Genomic DNA, 18,199 nt, shown 5'->3' with positions numbered 1-18,199 from the left:
AAGATCTTTCACTCAATTACCTTCCAGTGTCAGAGAGCTGTCATCAGACATTGCATGGTCAACTACCATTATAAGTGATTCCTTCTTGCTCACTTGGACAGCAACACGGGTTTCAAGTGGACATGCAATGCACATTTTAATCATTGATATTTCACTGTCGACAAAGACATGTAAAGTTCACCAAAATTAAGAAAAATTCTTCATGTTGCTAGTACTGGCATTTTTGTTCACCAAGCACTGGGTGATTAGACAGAAGGAACACTGAGCTACACAAGATATCTAAAGCTAGGCCTGAATCTAGAAGGAGAAATAATTGCTGTTAGAACATGACAGAATTAGCCCTATATTTTCCCTTTATAGCACAGTAACATACAAGACATGCAGAAAAAGGTTCTCGGGTCCAACCAGCCTGTCCCATACAACTGCAATACAAAAACTGTACAAAAACCCTGTGGTAGGATCTGGTGCACTTAAATTGGCCCCATCAGTCAATAGGCAGAAATGATCGCCTAAGATTTCTGCTCTTTCCTGGCTGCTGTATCCCAACAACTACAATAGAAAACTATACAAAAAACAAAAAGTAAATGGCACAGCATCAAGCTGCATAAAAACCTAGGAGCAAGCATATTTAAATGTGTTATGTCACTGCTAATGTGTTTTAAATGCCTGATGATGCACTTAGTTGTTGTCTTCTGTTCTTGAGCGTTTTATTTGTGGATATTCATCTCTCTCAGGATGAAAGAAGATGCACTACCCGCAACTGTGCAAACTGTACAAACTGTACATGGCCCATATAGAAGAAGCATGCTCAATGGACCAAAATATAACCTCTGATTCTGGATTTCACATTTTTTTTAAAAACAGGTGGGAACTCCACCAATGGTTCAGTGAGTTATTATATCAAGTAGCTGAGTCATACACACCAAGAAATTCAAGCCCCCAGCTGTATTAAATTAACTGAGCTCAGCTGAGGCACTGCAATTTGACTCAAAGCACTTGGCTCAAGAAGGGGAAAACATGCAGAGTTCAGACAACTGATCACTATCCAATTATTACTGTTGAATTTGAACATCAGGTGAAGACAGAATTAGCTCAGTAAGGGTTTTCTTGCAGTCAAATAGACACATAGAGCTGAAGTTTCCTGGCCCCAGGGTGATGGGGTTGCAGGTGGAGGGCCGGTAAAGTAGCAGGGATCCACAGGGACAGATACTCAATGCATTCCTATCACAAGGGAGCTTGCCCAGGGTGGGCAGTCATTTTGCATAATTAAGGCCTTCCGAAAATACTTCAATAGCACCTAGCTCTGATGGTGGGGCTGCCAATCTTTCAATACAGAATGGCTTCCTACTGACCTTCCAAACTTGGGAGCCCACCCACCACCCTTAATTGGACACTTCGAGGAAAACAGCACCGCTGGTCTGGTTCCTCATAAACGGGTGTTTAGAACACACATTTTGCACCATTACCGGAGTCCCGAAGCCTATGGGAAAATCCTACTCTTACTGATTAGGTGAAAACATGAAGTATGGTCACTTGGCACCAGACAGTACTAGCTCTTGTGGCCCCATGATACCAAGGAGTCAAGACTATTAAGGAGAAGAGGAAAGGATGGGGGAAATCAAACAAATTCTACATTAAACAAACTTATTTATGTTATATTTATTGTTCTCTTCATTGCTCATGTTGATTGATAAATAACCATATCCCCTCAATAGCAACAATGATTCAAATTCAAGAATGACAGATTAATGCTTTTTTATTAAACTTATGTGGTAAGATGTTAGTGTCATTGAGTGCAGGGTTATAAAGAATGTTTTGAGGTTTGATTTATTATTGTTACATGTATTGGGGTACAGCGAAAAGTATTGTTTCTTGCGTGCTATACAGACTAGTGTGGTGGGACATGATAATCTTCATGTGGTCCACCCAGTTTTTAACCCATGTCATTACTTCAACACTGAAATAGACATGGCCTATGAAAATCTGCCTCAGGATTCAAGGCAACCCATCTGTGCTATGACTAGACTGACCAACTTGGGACTTAGATTTGTAAAACTGTAAGATGTCAGAAGCAAGGAGAAGAAGTGGCACATTGTTGAAGATGCGAGCTGTTAACACCACAGCAAGGAAAAGCCAATCAATTGGAACCTGAGAGAGTTTTAAACATATAACAATTAAAACCTGAAGGAATTAAACTTTACATCAAATCGTTAATTTCAATGTCCAGAAAGGTTTGATTGGCAACATTAACATTTATCCCTACACTCTACAGTACACTCAACCCTGGAACACCTGGATAACAAAGACACATATCAAACTCCTATTTATTGACTACAGCTCAGCCTTCAACACCATTATTACTACAAAACACATCTCCAAACTCTGTAATCTAGGGTTCGGCTCCTCCCTCTGCGACTGGATCCGACACTTCCTAACCCACAGACTGCAATCAGTAAGGATAGGCAACACCACCACCTCCACGATTATGCTCAACACTGGTGCCCCACAAGACTGTGTCCTCGGCCCCTTACTATATTCCTTATGCACCTATGGCTGTGTGTCCAAATTCCCTCCAACTCGACTTTCAAGTTTGCTGATGATACCACCGTAGTGGGTTGGATCTCAAACAATGACGAGACAGAGTACAGGAACAAGACAGAGAATCTGGTGAACTGGTGTGATGACAACAATCTCTCAATGTCAGTAAAATGAAGGAGATAGTCGTCGACTTCAGGAAGCATAGTGGAGGACATGCCCCTGTCCAAATCAACGGAATGAAGTGGAAATGGTCGATAGCTTCAAGTTTTTAGGTGTCCAGAGCACCAACAATCTGTCCTGGTCCCTCCACGCCGACGCTAAGGTTAAGAAAGCCCACCAACGCCTCTATTTTCTCAGGAGGCTGAGGAAATTTGACATGTCCACTACGACTCTCACCAACTTTTACAGATGCACCATAGAAAGCATCCTTTCTGGTTGTATCACAGCTTGGTATGGCTCCTGCTCTGTCCACGACATCAAGAAACTACAAAGTTTGTGAATAAAGACCAGTCCATCACGCAAACCAGCCTCTCATCCATTGCCTGTACACTTCCCGCTGCCTCTGAAAAGCAACCAGCATAATCAAGGACCCCACGCTCCCTGGACATACTCTCTTCCCCCTTCTCCCGTCGGGAAAAAGATACAAAAGTCTGAGGTCACATACCAACCGACTCAAGAATAGCTTTTTCCCTGCTGCCATCAGATTTTGAATGGACCTACCTTATATTAAGTTGATCTTTCTCTATACCCTAGCTGTGACTGTTAGATTATATTCTGCATCCTCTCCTTTCCTTCTCTATGTATGGTACACTTTGTCTATATAGCGCGCAAGAAACAATACTTTTCACTGTATAGTAATACATGTGACAATAATAAATCAAATCAAATCATCACATTGCTAAAATTATACTGGAGCTGGAACGGCAAGACTCAACTTCCACCATCCAATGCATTTCAATGGTGAGATTCTGTTTCCATGAAATTAACAGTGAGCAGTATTACACTGGCCAGAATAATTCGATAATTGGGTTTAACCAAGAACATGTAGTCAACATGCAGGAGACTTGTATTCATGTTGGATCCTTGCAAATTGGCAAGTAGTAGTAGTAGTCTGGGATGGATTTAACACCAGATCTCTCGAGGGGAAAGGCCACATCAAAGCCAAGACAGCTCAGATCGTTTATAGTTAGGTTTATAATGCATTGTCTGTCCCTTGCTTGAAGCTGTTGTATAATTTCCAAACAAATAATGGTGGGCACCATTAGTCTCACCATTATTTTGGCAGAAGAATTTGGGACACTATTGCCTCGAAATTATAAAATACACATAAATATAACTGGCTTAAGTCCACACGGACTAGACGTCACCAGCTTTGATTCTTAGTCTACTGTGGTAGGATCGGGTGAATTGAAATTAGCCCCATCAATCAACAGGCACAAATGGTCGCCTAAGATTTCTGCACATGCCTGGCTGCTGTGCCTTCCATAATCTAGTAGACTGCCAAGGCCCATAAGATAGGCTCAGAGACTAAGAATGGTGAGGTACCAGAGGGTATTTGGTGCTTTTGAAATCACATACTAGTAAGTGCTGATACTTTCAGAAAAGATGGAGAACAATTTTATTTAATGTGGAGAAATTAACAAAGAAGAGACTGAACAACAAACAGACCCTTTCTTGAAGTTATATTTTTTCTTTATCCCCAGAAATGAGAAGTATTGAAAATATTTCAATCGAACTACAATGATACAATAGGCAAAATTACTACAAGGGATTTCAAACTTTTTGAATTTAAAAATAGAAACGTAGGAAATAATAGTTGGCACTAACAGCAGGGGAGTCCAAAAGCAGGGGTCACAGTCTGACCATTTAGGACTGAGATGAGGAGAAATTTCTTCGCCCAGAGAGTCTGTGGAATTCTCTTCCACAGAAAGAAGCTGAGGCTAAAACATTGTATGTTTTCAAGAAAGAATTAGGTATCACTCATGGGGCTAATGGGATCAAAGGATGGAGGGAAAGTGGGAACAGATTACTGATTTGGATGGTCAGCTGTTATTATCATAATGAATGGTAGAGCAGGCTCGAAGAGCCGAATGGCCTACTCCTGCTCCTATTTTCTATGTTTCTAAAGATTTTTTTAAATGTTGAAAATGAAACCAGTGATCATTAGTCAATTTATCAGACTAGTTACTTAATTGATAGTGATTAAATGAATAAATAACAACCCGGAAAACAAAAAACCGTAATTACATTAGAAGAACAGATAATTTTATACAAATAAACAGCTTGGAAGTTAATTAAACAGGGAAATCTTCTAAAATTACTTTTGTTTAAGTCAATGTTTTGTGCTCATCAAGAAGACAGAGTAATGAAATAGTCTTCTACTTCTATTTTTAATCTTCAGCAAGAGTTGAAATTCAAGAAAACTCTCTTTTTCTCAACAATATGCTTTAAAACCTGACTCCCCTACTGCACAATCTACAGCAAATCTTTCACTCCCTGCACCAAGTTCTACAGTCCAAGAATACCAATTTAGTTCTAATTTGTAATGAAGATCAGCAACTTTACATGGACTGACACCTACCAGAATCAGAATGCTGCAAGCATGTAATCATCTTACAACCAAATGGCAGAAGACATTTATGACCTATTGGCTTAGCCAGGAATCAAATCAGGTTCTATTATAACTACCAACTGATGCTCCTGTCCCGATATTTGTTAAACTTTAAGCCAATCTGGCTGTAGAGCAGAAATAATGGGCATAATTTTTACATGTCTGTGGGTTAAATAGCGGGCAGGGACAAATTGGCAGGAGTCCAAAAATAGTTTTTACACTGGCATGAATTTCCCAGAGGATCTTCTGCTGGTCCCCACCATGGCAGACCGGGAAATCCACTGGAGGCCAGCGTGAAACTGATTTACATCCTGCCAATGGGATGCAGATGAAAGCCTGACTAGAATCTTCCACCCACACCAATTCTCCACAACACTAGTGGGAAAACAGAACACGTCTAGAACAACATGGCATGCAAAAGCCAGGACTTATCTGAACAATGCCTGGGGCTGCCTCTGGAGCTCGGGATGGAGGCCAACAGCAATGCTGGACCCCGGAACATCTCAGCAGTGGGTGAGTGGACTGGGGGGAGAGCATCTACAGGTGCATCTTCCAAATTCAGTATTATTGAGGAGGTCCATCTTCCAGTCTTGCAGTGTTCCTGGAGATCCAGCTTCTTTTTCAGAGGCCCATCTCCTTTCTTCAAATGGTAAGTCAGTGATGTCGAGCACCTTTTAAATATAGACATGATGGTGTGATATGCAGACCAATGTGCCCGCCCTGCCACAGAATATGGTTCTAAACCCCTAGCGTGGTTTCCCACTGGCTACCGCAGCAGAAAACACTCCCCATTCCCGCCCCTGCCATGGGACTTAGTTCCAGGTGGGAGGATTCCACCCAATAACACAAAGTAATGGCAGAAGTGAAAAAAGTAATACAACAAAAAATACTGCATGTTAAAAATAAGTTTCCTTGTCACAGTTTTACAACAGGTAACTCGTGCATGAAATCCACTTTACCAACATAAGGGGTTGAAAAAAGGATTCTTCCCCACTAGGCTGAGATGAGGAAGATGGGATGACAAGAGACATGCATGAAGTATGAAGGCCAAAGTAGAGTAGGTTTAACTAACTGGCTTCCTTCTGTGCTGTATAATTATTCTGGAAACACTTGAGAAATTCATCCTTTGTCAAAGTTTGGGGTTTTTATCTTTGTGCCTCTTTTCAAGGTGATATTTTACTTTTCCTTTCCATAGATTGTTCTCCAGTAACAAAACCAGCTGGAGTCACCAGAACAGTGAATCTGGGGCCAGGCAGAAGATTAGCGAGAGAGAAAAAAAATGTGGCAGTGAGGATGGAGTGTGGAGGGTGGGTGAGTGTTGGGCGAGGAGGAAGGAAAGTATTAGGGAGTATATATGAGGGAGTGGTGGGAAAGGATGGAGTCTACCAAGGTTTGATGTGGGCAAGCAGCAAGTGACCTACAGTGCATTTGGAATCTAGATAACAATACGTATCAAAATTTTAGATGGTGGATACAAGTAAAAGCTGCAATTTAGCTTCAATGTACACTACATGGTAGAATTACACAGGACAGAAGGAGACCATTGAGCCCATCAGGCCTATCTCCTTGACAGAAGTATCCAATTGGTCCCATTTTAATTTCCAAATACATATCCAATTCCTTTTTAAAACTTCCTATTGAATCTTCTTCCACCATCCTTTTTATTTAGTGAATTCCAGATCATAAAAACTTGCTATGTCAAAAATAATTCTCGTCTCCCCTCCAGTTCTTTTGTGAATTATCTTAAATTTCTGTCCTGTTTCCACCAAGATTATCTGTAACCCATTTCTCTTTATTTACTTTATCAAAATCTTTCTCATTTCAAAAACCTCCATAACAATTCCAGTTTCTTTGGTCTATGCACAAAGCTGACAACTTAAGTCCCATATGCATGGTATCATTCTAATAAATATCCTCTCCACCTTCTCCAAGGTCTTGATATTCTCACCAATGTGTATTGCCTAGAAGTTGACCTTACTCTAGCTGAGGTCAAACCCTTAAGAAAGTTTTATCACATCTTCATAGCTTTCTATTTATACATCCATGTACTCTGTATGTTCTTTTTTTTTTACAAACAACCTGGTACCTTCAAAGATTTTAGTAAATGAACCGACGTAACATGTCTAAACTTCGTTTTCCCAATTTTTCTAATTTCTGTGATACACAGTTAACTTCGAAAACCCAACAATCAAGAGCAAGTTAAAAGTGCTCTTATGTTGCTGCAATCATTCAAAGTGAAAATATCATGGACCTGATGTAACATAATGTTGGTTTGCCATCGCTGGCAGAGAGATAGCTGGAAAACTGAATTAAAAGGCACACAAAACATGAACCAATATAATTACAAAGAGAACAGATCCTGTACTGAGGAGGGAGTTCAAGGCTGAAATCTGTTCTCAGGGTTCAAATAGTTATGAAATGCTGCAGGTTTGGTCTCCTGATTTAGGATATCTGAGCTCTTTCATTAGATTACAACCTTATATCTCAGTATGAAGTATCCATTGTCTATATATTTCACTAGGGGAAAAAAGGTCAGCACTCATGACAGGCTCTCTTCTAATATTTTACATTAGACAGAGAGTAACACACTGCCTGAGCATAGGAGAAAAAGGAAAGATAATCTGAATGCTGGAAATCTGAAATCATAATTTTAAATTCTGGAAACGCACAGCTGGACAGTCAACATCTGAAAGAGAAAAATTCTGATAGAGAGAAATAAAGGAGACAAAAAGCAAAGAAAGCAGGAAATGATCATCTAAATAGCGGAAAGGATGCTTGACAGGATTAAGAATCTTTTGGTGCATCGATAGTGTTGTCATGTCCATAAAAGAATATTTATTTCAAGTGTGGGTCACAGTGAAGGTTGTGAGCAACTACTGTTGATATTTTGTGTTCATTGCAGTAAAACCAGTTTAGCACAGTTAAAAAATCACTAATATCCATGAAATAAAACATAGTGTGTACATTGGCATTGGTTTTCTTGGACAATTATTATGAGATTATATATAATTACCAATCATAAGAAATGTTGTGCGGCAACAAATTTGTCAGAAACAAATTCAGAAATGCATAATTAACAACAAAAATATAGCACTATTAACATAGCCAAGACCTTCGGTGCTGTAACCATTCAGTAACTCTTAAGGCGTTTCAGAGGAACGTTGTAAAACAAAGAATAACACTGAGCCACAAAGGGAGATATTAAGTCAGATGATCAATAGCTTGGTCAAAGAAATAGGTTCTAAGGAGTGTCTTACAAGAGTAAAGTGGAGCAGAGAGCTCTAGGGAGGGCATTCCAAGCTTAGGACCTGGGCAACCGAAGGCGTGTCCACCAATGGTGGATATTAAAATCAGGGATGCACAAGGCAAGGATTAAGGAGCACAGATATGTGGGAGGGTTGTAGCGCTGGAGGAATTCGAGAGATAGGGGCCACATCATGTTAAATGTAATTAAGGGATGAGGAAGGGTTTTAGAGCATAAGAGCTCAGACAAAGGTGAACAATGTTAGAGGTAGAAATAGGTGGTCATAATGATGGCATGAATATGAGGTCAGAATCTCAGAAGTTGAGACCCAGATTTTTGATGAACTGTAGATACTCCACAGCCCTTCCAAAATGGCAGATAGGATCCAGATTCAGAAACCTCAGCTCCATTTCTAACAAATCCCATTTTTGTAGGTAGGTGTGACTTGCACGTGAGGGAAACTGAAACTCAGCAGGGCCATTTGAACTCCTTGTGGAGTTCAAACAAATCCCATTTTCACTGCTAAAGTGGGAGCCACAAATTTATGGAGTAGGCATAATTGCTCCTGAGGGACTGACAAGGTCTGTAGAACTTTCAAGCTGTGAAGTTAGTTAAATTCCCAGCCCTTTAAAAATTAAATGAAACTGCCTGCCTGTATCAATGAGAGGCTAACTGTTACAATAGCTATTTGTTGATATTATCCTATGGGCTATTTATGAAGGGATGCCTGTTTTCCACAGGCTATAACTTAGCTTAGTCGCGGCTCTAACAGTTCGCTGTTTGATTGACAGCACAAAGTTGTTAAAAGATGAGCTGTCTTTGATGTAGGATTATGAATAGTAGTTTATTTTTAGAAGGGATTAAGAATTTGAGGAGATGTAAAAGTTTCAAATGAATTTTTATGAATGCAAGTGTATTATTATAGGGAAGGCTATAAGAAACTACAAAGGGTCGTGAACAAAGCCCAGTCCATCACTCAAACCAGCCTTCCATACATTGACACTGTCTACATTTCCCGCTGCCTCGGAAAAGCAGCCAGCGTAATTAAGGACCCCACGCTTCTGGACATACTCTTTTCCATCTTCTTCCGTCAGGAAAAAGATGCAAAAGTCTGAGGACACATACCAACCGACTCGAGAACAGCTTCTTCCTTGCTGCCATCAGACTTTTGAATGGACCTACCTCGTATTAAGTTGATCTTTCTCTACAACTTAACTATGGCTGTAATCCTACATTCTGCACTTTCTCCTTTCCTTCTCTATGAACAGTACGCTTTGTCTGTATAGCCCGCAAGAAACAATACTTTTTACTGTATACTAATACATGTGACAATAATAAATCAAATCAACTCAATAATAGAGATTTAGACCTTTATTTCATCTCAACATGGCCTCTGATGTCTGCTCATGGTGAAAACTGAGCTGGCATGGAGGGTGTAAGGGCAAAGGGTGAGTGGGTAACATGAGTTGGCATATTATTGTCACGGAGGGTATAAGGTGCCATTGAAGGTGGATGGTGTTATGAGTTGGCATGTATAGGGAATTAGGGAAGCATGAGAGGTGAACACTGAAGGGTCTGAAACAACAAAAAGCAACAAGACATAGTTCCAGAGAACCAAGGTGAACCTTTTAAACAATCTGCAGACCCTGTGGCTGCCTCCGACATGTCTCCAGAGCTGGTGGGCCAGGCTCCATTGAACATCCGGCCCCCAAGAACGAAGAACCTGTCATTGGGGTAGTTTCTCCTGATGCAGGTATAGTGAGCTAGGAAATTTCTGGATTTAAGCTACCCGCCTTTGGAGCAATAATCCAGGCCCAATGTTGTGAACAGACTGGCTTAATCTCAGACTGTACCATGGAGGCGGAAGCAGTTTGTAGAGTTTGGGGCAGTGATCAAAAACAATGACTTCAGCCTTCCTAATACTAAATGCTGTGCAGGTGCTTGATTTGATTGTAGCTACCAAGATCAAGCAATCATTGAAATTCATGATGAAATGGTGGTTTAGAATTTTGACATTTCATTTTTCCTGCTCTTTGCAATCGTGAAAACTAGCTGTTAATACGCATTAGTGAAGGTTATATGAGACAATATTAGTCATTATGATCTCTAACTTTATATACATCATTGCTGGGAAATTATTACATGGAAAATGAGTTGGAATAATGATAGCATAAAGTAAAAGCCCATGGAAATGGAAGAAGTGTGTTAGCATGGATTGAAAACTAGCTGTCAGATAGAAACAAGAGAGTTTGAATAAGTGGGTCCTTTTCAGAGTGGAAAAAGCTAACAAGTGGAGTACCGCAGGGATTAGTTCTTGGCCCACAGTTGTTCACTATTTACATTAATGACCTGGAGAAAGGAACAGAATGTAAGGTTTCTAAATTTACTGAGGATACAAAGATAGGTAGAAGGGTTGTGATGAGGATTTGTGATTCTGCAACGGGATATAGATAGGGCGAAAACCTGGCAAATGGAGTTTAATGTGGGGAAGTGTGAGGTCATGCACTTTGGTAGGAGGAATCAAAAGGCAGATTATCTAAATGGAGAGAGACTGCAGGTGAGTGATGTACAGAGGGATCTATGTGTTCTATAGTGCACGAATCGCAAAAAGCTAGTAGGCAGGTCCAACAAGTAGTTAAGAAGGCATGTAGCATTTTGGCCTTTATTGCAAAGGGACTGGAGTTTAAAAATAGGAAGGTTTTGTTGCAATTTGGTACAGGGTGTTGGTGAGGGGTCACCTGGAATATTGTGCACAGTTTTGGTCCCTTACTCAAAAAAAATAGTAACTTTGAAGGCAGTCCAGAGAAGATTCACCGGGTTAATTCCTGGAATGAGAGGATCATCCTATCATTAGCCTGGCTCTGTATTCTTTGGAGTTTAGAAGAGTGAGGGGGTGTCCTTATTCAAACATACAAGATCTTGAGGGAGCTTGACAGGGTAGATGGTGAGGTGTTTTCACTAGTGGGAAAGTCTCAAACAAGGGGACGTAGGTACAAGATAAAAGGCTGGTCATTTAAAACTGAGGTGCATAGTTTTAAATGATCAGAATCTCTGGAATTCTCTGCCCCAATGGGTGGTGGAGGCAGGATTGTTAGGAGTATTCAAAATGGAGGTGGATAAATATTTGATAGATCGAGGAATAAAGGACTATGGGAAAATGGCACAGAAAAGAAGTTGAGGTCAGCATAGATCAACCATGATCACATTGAATGGTGGGGCAGATTTAAAGGCCTGGTGGCCTACTCCTACTTCTATTTCTTGTGTGTTCCCCTGTTTGAGGATTAAAAGATGAACATTTCAACTTTGCTGAGAAAGTAACAATGTGTATTTTCTGTACATTTTTTGCTTTAATATTGTCATAATGTTCATAAAAAGACACTGAAGTTACTTTTACACTGAACGAGACTGGCACTAAGTAATGCCATCGACTGAAGTTTAGGTCTCAGGGCAATCTGAATACAAATAGTTGGGACATGTTCAAACTACCATCATAGAAGATTGACTAAAACGGAATTTTGCAAACAGGAGGTCTTAACAAGTCACAATTGGAATGCAACTGGCTGCACATCTCACCCTAGGGAATTGGTGATACTAGTATGGGCCTTTCTTAATGTAAACGCAGTCATAGAGATTCAATTTCTAGAGAATGTTATCAGGTTTCAAATATCTCCCACACAATATATTACACTTAAGTAAAACTGACTAAACATATGCTGCAGTGCTTTTGTGTGCAGCAAGGTCCTATGAAAAACAATGAGATGAATGAGCAATTAATCTGTTTTTGAAAGTGTTTATCAAGGGAGTAATGCTGGCCAGGATACCGGGAAAACTTCCTGTTCCTGTTCAAATAGTGACAACATATTTAACGTCTACCCAATCAGACAGAATGACTTTGGTTTGGAGTCATGGAATCATTGCAGCACAGAAGAAGACCATTCCGCACATTTGAGTCGTATTGGTTTAAAAATTGCCTGAAAGATGACATCTCTCACAAGTTAGCATCCTCTCAGTACTCACTTAAGTACCATTCTAGCACAGACTACAATATAATAGTACAAACTATGAATTGATGATACAAACTTGAAAATATATATTTTTAACATCACACTTTACATTGCCTTAATTCTGAGCCTGGAAGCTATTTCCCTTAATCAGAAGAATTAATTTATCTGTCTATTTATTTACATAGGGAGTTTGTTTTCAGTGCAAATGGGAAAATTGGATAATTTGTTGTTTAAATATTTAAAGAAGAAAAATTTTAAGCTTCAATAGGCTGGCAAACTGCCCAAACATCTAAACAAACAGTAAAAACCCACTGTAAATAACATTGCTTTTAAACATCAGCTAAATGCACACTCAATACTGCTTTACAAAGTCTTCTACAAAATTACTGTAACTAACAAGCAGAAATTTATCAGCTTCAGCTAAAATCAATTGCTTAAATCAATTCTAACACTGCTAGTGTGTAAGAGGCCCACTGGCAATTTAGGTAAATTACACCATGTAAATGCTTTTGCCTTAATTGAACAGTTTTATCAAGTAGGCTCTGAATGCTGTCCACACAGCTTACACTGAATCTGTCTAAATCTAAACGTAAACATATTCTACATCTGGATGGAAAGGTTTTATTTAAACTAGTCACTTGGAAGCTTTGCCACCTTTGGAAGCATTGCTAAAATTGTTCCATACATTGGTAAGTAGGTACACAGATGATGCATGTCCAATGAAAATTCACAATAAATACAATTTGTCAGCAACACTGCAATCTAAATCAAGATAATAACCAACTCTTTAAAAAATTCCAAGTCGTCTAAAATTTGAAATATTCTTTCCCAATATTGTTGTGCTTTAGTTCTAGAATTATCATCCAAAGCTCCACCAGTGGCCTAGACTGTGCTGGCAGCTGCCTACCAAAGCACGGAGTCAGAACTCAAAACTGTTAAGATACTATCCTTGGAGTCAGTGCTGATTTAACTGATCTCAGGCAGGGCATGCACTTCAATTTATTCATGCCTCCCTGGAATAGGGTAGAGCAAAAAATATCATCCTACCTTTTGAGAGCTATTCGGTGACCCCTATGCATTAAGTGTGAAAATAATACATAGCATTCTTCATGGCCACCGGATGTTTGAAAGTACTTTTACCGTCAATAAAGTATATTTGAAGTGTAATCACTGTTGTAGCGCAGGAAACACAACAGCCAATTTGCAAACAGCAAACTCCCACCAACAGTAGTATGTTAATAACAAGATACTTTGTTTTTGTAATTTGAGGGATTAATCATGACTGGGACGCCAGGGATAACTCCCTGCACTTTTTCAAAATAGTGCCATGGGACCTTGTGCATCCACCTGAGAGGGCAGGTGGGGCATGAGTTTAACATCATATCTGAAGGGTGTACAATGAATTTATCCAGCTTAAAATACAGTAACTGAAGGAAAAGGCAATTAAGATCACTAGAATGTGGTTAGCATGGCTGCCTCACGGCACTAGGGATCCAGGTTCCATTCTGGCCTTGGGTGACTGTCTATGTGGAGTTTGCATATTCTGCCCATGTCTGCATGGGTTTCCTTCGGGAGATCTAGTTTCCTCCCTCAGTCCAAAGACGTGCAGGTTAGGTGGATTGGCCATGGTAAATTTTTCCCAAGTGTACAGGGATGTGTAGGTTGGGCGGATTAGCCACGGTGAATGCACAGGGTTGTGGGGATAGGGCAGTAGGGGCATAAGTGAGATGCTCTTTCATAGAGTTAGTGCAGACTCGATGGACCAAATGGCTTCCTTCTGCGCTGTAGAGATTCCATATTAATTACATAAAAATGGAGAATGTTGGAAGTGCACAGGTTAAATGACATCTAAGAAAGAAGAATATGTTAACATGTCAGATGGGGTAGTTAGTCTTCTAATGAAGAATACATTTGAAACTTTATCTATCCTTTTCTTTTATATTCTGACTGTTCTGCAGTGCATTTTAAGCATTTTCTTTCAGTTTTCAAATTTTCAGCATTTTATCCCTCATCAAAATTACAGTTTTTAAAAAATAATTAAGTGCTAAAAACCGCCCTCAAGGTGATAGAAAAGGTCATGAATATGGAAGCCTGTAATTTCAATAGAATTTCAGAAAGCTATATGCAATAATGAATTGTACAAGCTCAATTCAAACTGATTCTTTTTCAAATACCTGCAACTATCATATTCTTTCCTTGTTCCTACAATCTCAAGCCATATGAAACTTAAGCTTGTCAACACCTAACCATTTCTTGTTTTATTGAGATTTATCTCCTATATTTTTAAACCAGGGTGATGGCCTCCACACTAGGCCTTTCCAATAAAAAAAAAGAAACTGGCCAGCTGTGGGGTGGCAATGCAACCGGAGTGCATGCTAATTATAATCTCAAAATTCTATATCCATTATTTATTACAATCTAGTGTTTTGAATAATTACTCTGGACTCTAAATGGAGCACATGCTACATACTCTTTGCAATCAATCAAAGCTGTGTTTTGGACTTCACGGTCAGTATTTTTCAGTATGATAATGCAAATCTAAAACCTACAAGTTTTCCAGTTCATCAATAAACACAGATCTCTTTTAACATTATTTCTTTCAGATATGGCATGTTGGCAATTTCACAGTTCCTGATGGGGACCATTGAAAATAATACATGTGTAAATTATCACTTAAATATCTAACAAACTGCTTCTGCAAAGATATAACAAGGCCAATTCTACACAGAAAAGGAGAAATAATTTCACTGCATTGTTTTTGTGCGCATATTGGAGGTTGAGTGGAGGGATACTGGCAAAATCTAACCAGGAAATACGAAAAGAGAAAATGGGTGTGAAATCAGTACATCAAAGAGAGAAGGGGAGAAATCCTGGGAGGGGTATTAGTTGGAGAGAGTAATAGTGGAAACAATAATAATTCCAAGATCACAATGAAATTCAAACCTTAATATTCATTCTCAAGAAACAACGTACTCCAAGTTTTTATATTTTAGCAGTTGTGATATTCTTTGATTTTCCAAGTTAACAGGAGCCATACATAAACCTGCTCTCTTTGCCAGCATCTCTCAACTTGAGCACCAGGAAGCACACCAGAGATCTGCAATTATAATTTTTGTTCCTCCTTTCTATGTGAAGCTGACTTGTTTTTGCTCAACACCATTCCACTGTCTGGTACTACAATAAAGAACAGAAAACAAGCCTGCTGTGTTCTAAGTGCACTACTGCGCCAGCTCATCGTGCATCACTCACTTCTCTCGTTTATTTAAAAAAAATAGTAGATGTAATAGGAGATATTTTTTTAAATCTCCAACTGCTTGATGTAGCCGTTTATATAAAAAAGCCTTCCAGCTGCAGCATCAATTTATTTGCATAACAACTGCTGGTACTGTAACTGTAGTCTGGCAAGTACACATCATATTCAACTGTGTAATTTACATTCCAACTAAGAAAGTGATTAAAACAACTTATGTACTGGTTATACTCAGGAGTGGAAAGTATTTGGAAAACAAAGTTATTAGTCAAGATACTAAATGGAGAATTAGATTGCAGTGATTATTCTTTTCTCCCCACTATATCCCATGTTCTTTGCTCCAATGAGCTGCTAAACAGTTACCTGGAGTAAAAGAATATTGCGCACCTACCTCATTACATGCACAAAACAAGCAAGTGAATCTCTGGTTGACGCAGTGAGGTTTTATTCACCAGCATATATAACACGAGATAATGTTGTAGCGGACAGATTGTAACTGTACTCAGTTGAGTGGAAAGCTACTTGCACAGCACAACAGGCATCGGGGAAAGTGATGACAAAGTATTGATGCCAGAATCTCTCATTTTTAGGTAAATGTTTGAAAGTCCTATTGGCCCAACAGTACATAAGCTTGCTTGTTGTGCAGGTCATAACTTACCTGCTGCTTCCCCCCCCACCAAAAGAAGTGCATTTTAAAATGCATTGTCAATTAGCAATTGGAATCGGTGGACTCTAATCCAGATATGTGAAGAGTGTGATCGTTTTGAAATGAAAGAGAAACAACAAAGTAATTCAACCCATTGCAATAAAATTTAAGTGGTTGTAAAAATAAATGGGATGTTTCTTTTATAAAAGTTAGAGCAATCCAGAGTAGACAGTCTCCCTTTAAGCCAAGGTTAGTGCAAGCAGTGATCAATACCTCAATCTCAATAAACTATTTCAATAATAGTTGATTCAGGTGGAAACAGGAGTTGAAATTTCTGTTCAGCGACCTGTGTCACCTTGTCATGTTTGCTGAACACTGATAATACATCATAGCTGTAATGGAAATGACTGAGTATAAAGTGTACACAGAAAGGCACCCACAGAATCGCTTTCATTCTTCAACATCAAATCAATATGATATGCATGCCTTCAGCCAAAACTGTTTGATGGATGCTGGAAAGACATTAAAAAACCCTTTACCAACATTTCTCACGCATTTCGTGGTAATAGGTAGAGGCAGATACTCACTTGTACACTGTCCCTCCATTGCCATGACCGAGGATATCTCGATACTGAATGTCCTGTTCATTCATCTAAAAGAAGGGAAGGTGGAAAAAAAAAGCTAGTAATGTCAGGCAAGCATATAGAAATGTCAAGGAAAAGTAACTCAAGGCCATAAACAACAAGCATCCAGGTCATTTCAAGTTCAGCAGCAAGTGGGGAAAGATCAATACAACATTTGCTGTTCAATTTATAAAAGACAATACCAAGGGACAAAGTGATGGAAAGTTTAATGACAATTTGTTTGCCTGGGTCATTTCATTAATGTTTGATAAAAGATGTCAAAACTGAATGATATAACATGGCTTAGGTGGGTCAGTGTGAGGAAACTAAATGGTGGCTAGGTGGGGGGGAGGCGGGGGGGACAGAAAAGAAAGGGAGGTGACTGGCATCACTCATACCCTGAGGGCAATACAAAGGCAAAAATGAGAATTCGGTATAAAATCATGCCATTCTGCCTCAAAACTGAAAATTTAATTTAGCTGAGAATGGCTTCGGTCCTCATTACAAACAAGTAGGAATGCAGCCATCCTTCAAAGCGCATGTCAGCGCTGTCAAAGTCTGTAGCGTTCAATGCCAGTCACACAGAAACAAGAGACAGGTGCTGCAGAAGTGCTAATGTCAAAGACTTCAATTGTTGCAACTTGGTAAGCAAGTTAAGAAGTAATCTCTACAGCAGTTTGGCGCCCAGTTTTTAAAACTGTGCGCCAACTTTTCCCTCCATTTTATCCTCCACTGTATTCTAGTCATCGCCAAACATCAATTAATTTTTTTTTTAGGAGACTAGGTGGCAAAACTAGCTGCTGCACCGAAAGCTGAGAATGAGGCTATTGCACATTTGAAGGATCACCTAAAGAGGTATTTTCATCACAAAATGAACATCTACATATTAGGTTGGAAAGTTGCCCACAAAGAAGTAACTTTTCAATTTTTCTCTTTCTAGTGGCTTCCCTTCCTCCACTACTCATAAGTTTCAGCTCATCATATCCTATTCTGCACAAAGCATGACATGAAGCCATGCCTTCAGTTGGCTAGGCCCCATGCTTTAGAATTTCCTCCCGATATTCCTCCCCCTTTTGATTCCCCTCTTATTCTTTAGGACTCTTCTTAAAATCCACTGCTTTTGGTTATCCCCCTGATATATCTTTCTTCAACTTCATTTTCTTCCTTGTACCTCCATAAAAGTGTCTTAGGGCACTTTTCTACTTTAAAGCTTCTACATAAAAGCAAGTTGTTGTTAATGTTCACTTACAATTTCTGTTTTTATTTCAAATTTCTACTATTCA

At 39.4% G+C, this 18,199-nt stretch overlaps 1 protein-coding gene and 1 long non-coding RNA gene across 3 annotated transcripts in view; one reads left to right on the top strand and one right to left on the bottom strand.

Moving 5' to 3' along the window:
- The window catches only part of map2k5 (mitogen-activated protein kinase kinase 5), a 290,898-nt gene that overhangs the window by 196,423 nt on the left and 76,276 nt on the right, over window positions 1–18,199 (bottom strand). For both annotated transcript variants that reach the window (XM_078241240.1, XM_078241241.1), the window contains one exon: window positions 16,881–16,945. In XM_078241240.1, the coding sequence (XP_078097366.1) occupies window positions 16,881–16,945 (65 nt within the window). The remainder of the gene's footprint in view (window positions 1–16,880; window positions 16,946–18,199) is intronic.
- The window catches only part of LOC144511181 (uncharacterized), a 37,090-nt gene that overhangs the window by 826 nt on the left and 18,065 nt on the right, over window positions 1–18,199 (top strand). The gene's annotated exons all lie outside the window — the stretch shown is intronic.

Source organism: Mustelus asterias, chromosome 24 (genome assembly GCF_964213995.1).
Source record: "Mustelus asterias chromosome 24, sMusAst1.hap1.1, whole genome shotgun sequence".
Taxonomy (NCBI): Eukaryota; Metazoa; Chordata; class Chondrichthyes; order Carcharhiniformes; family Triakidae; genus Mustelus; species Mustelus asterias.
This window is presented reverse-complemented; position numbering and strand designations above follow the sequence as displayed.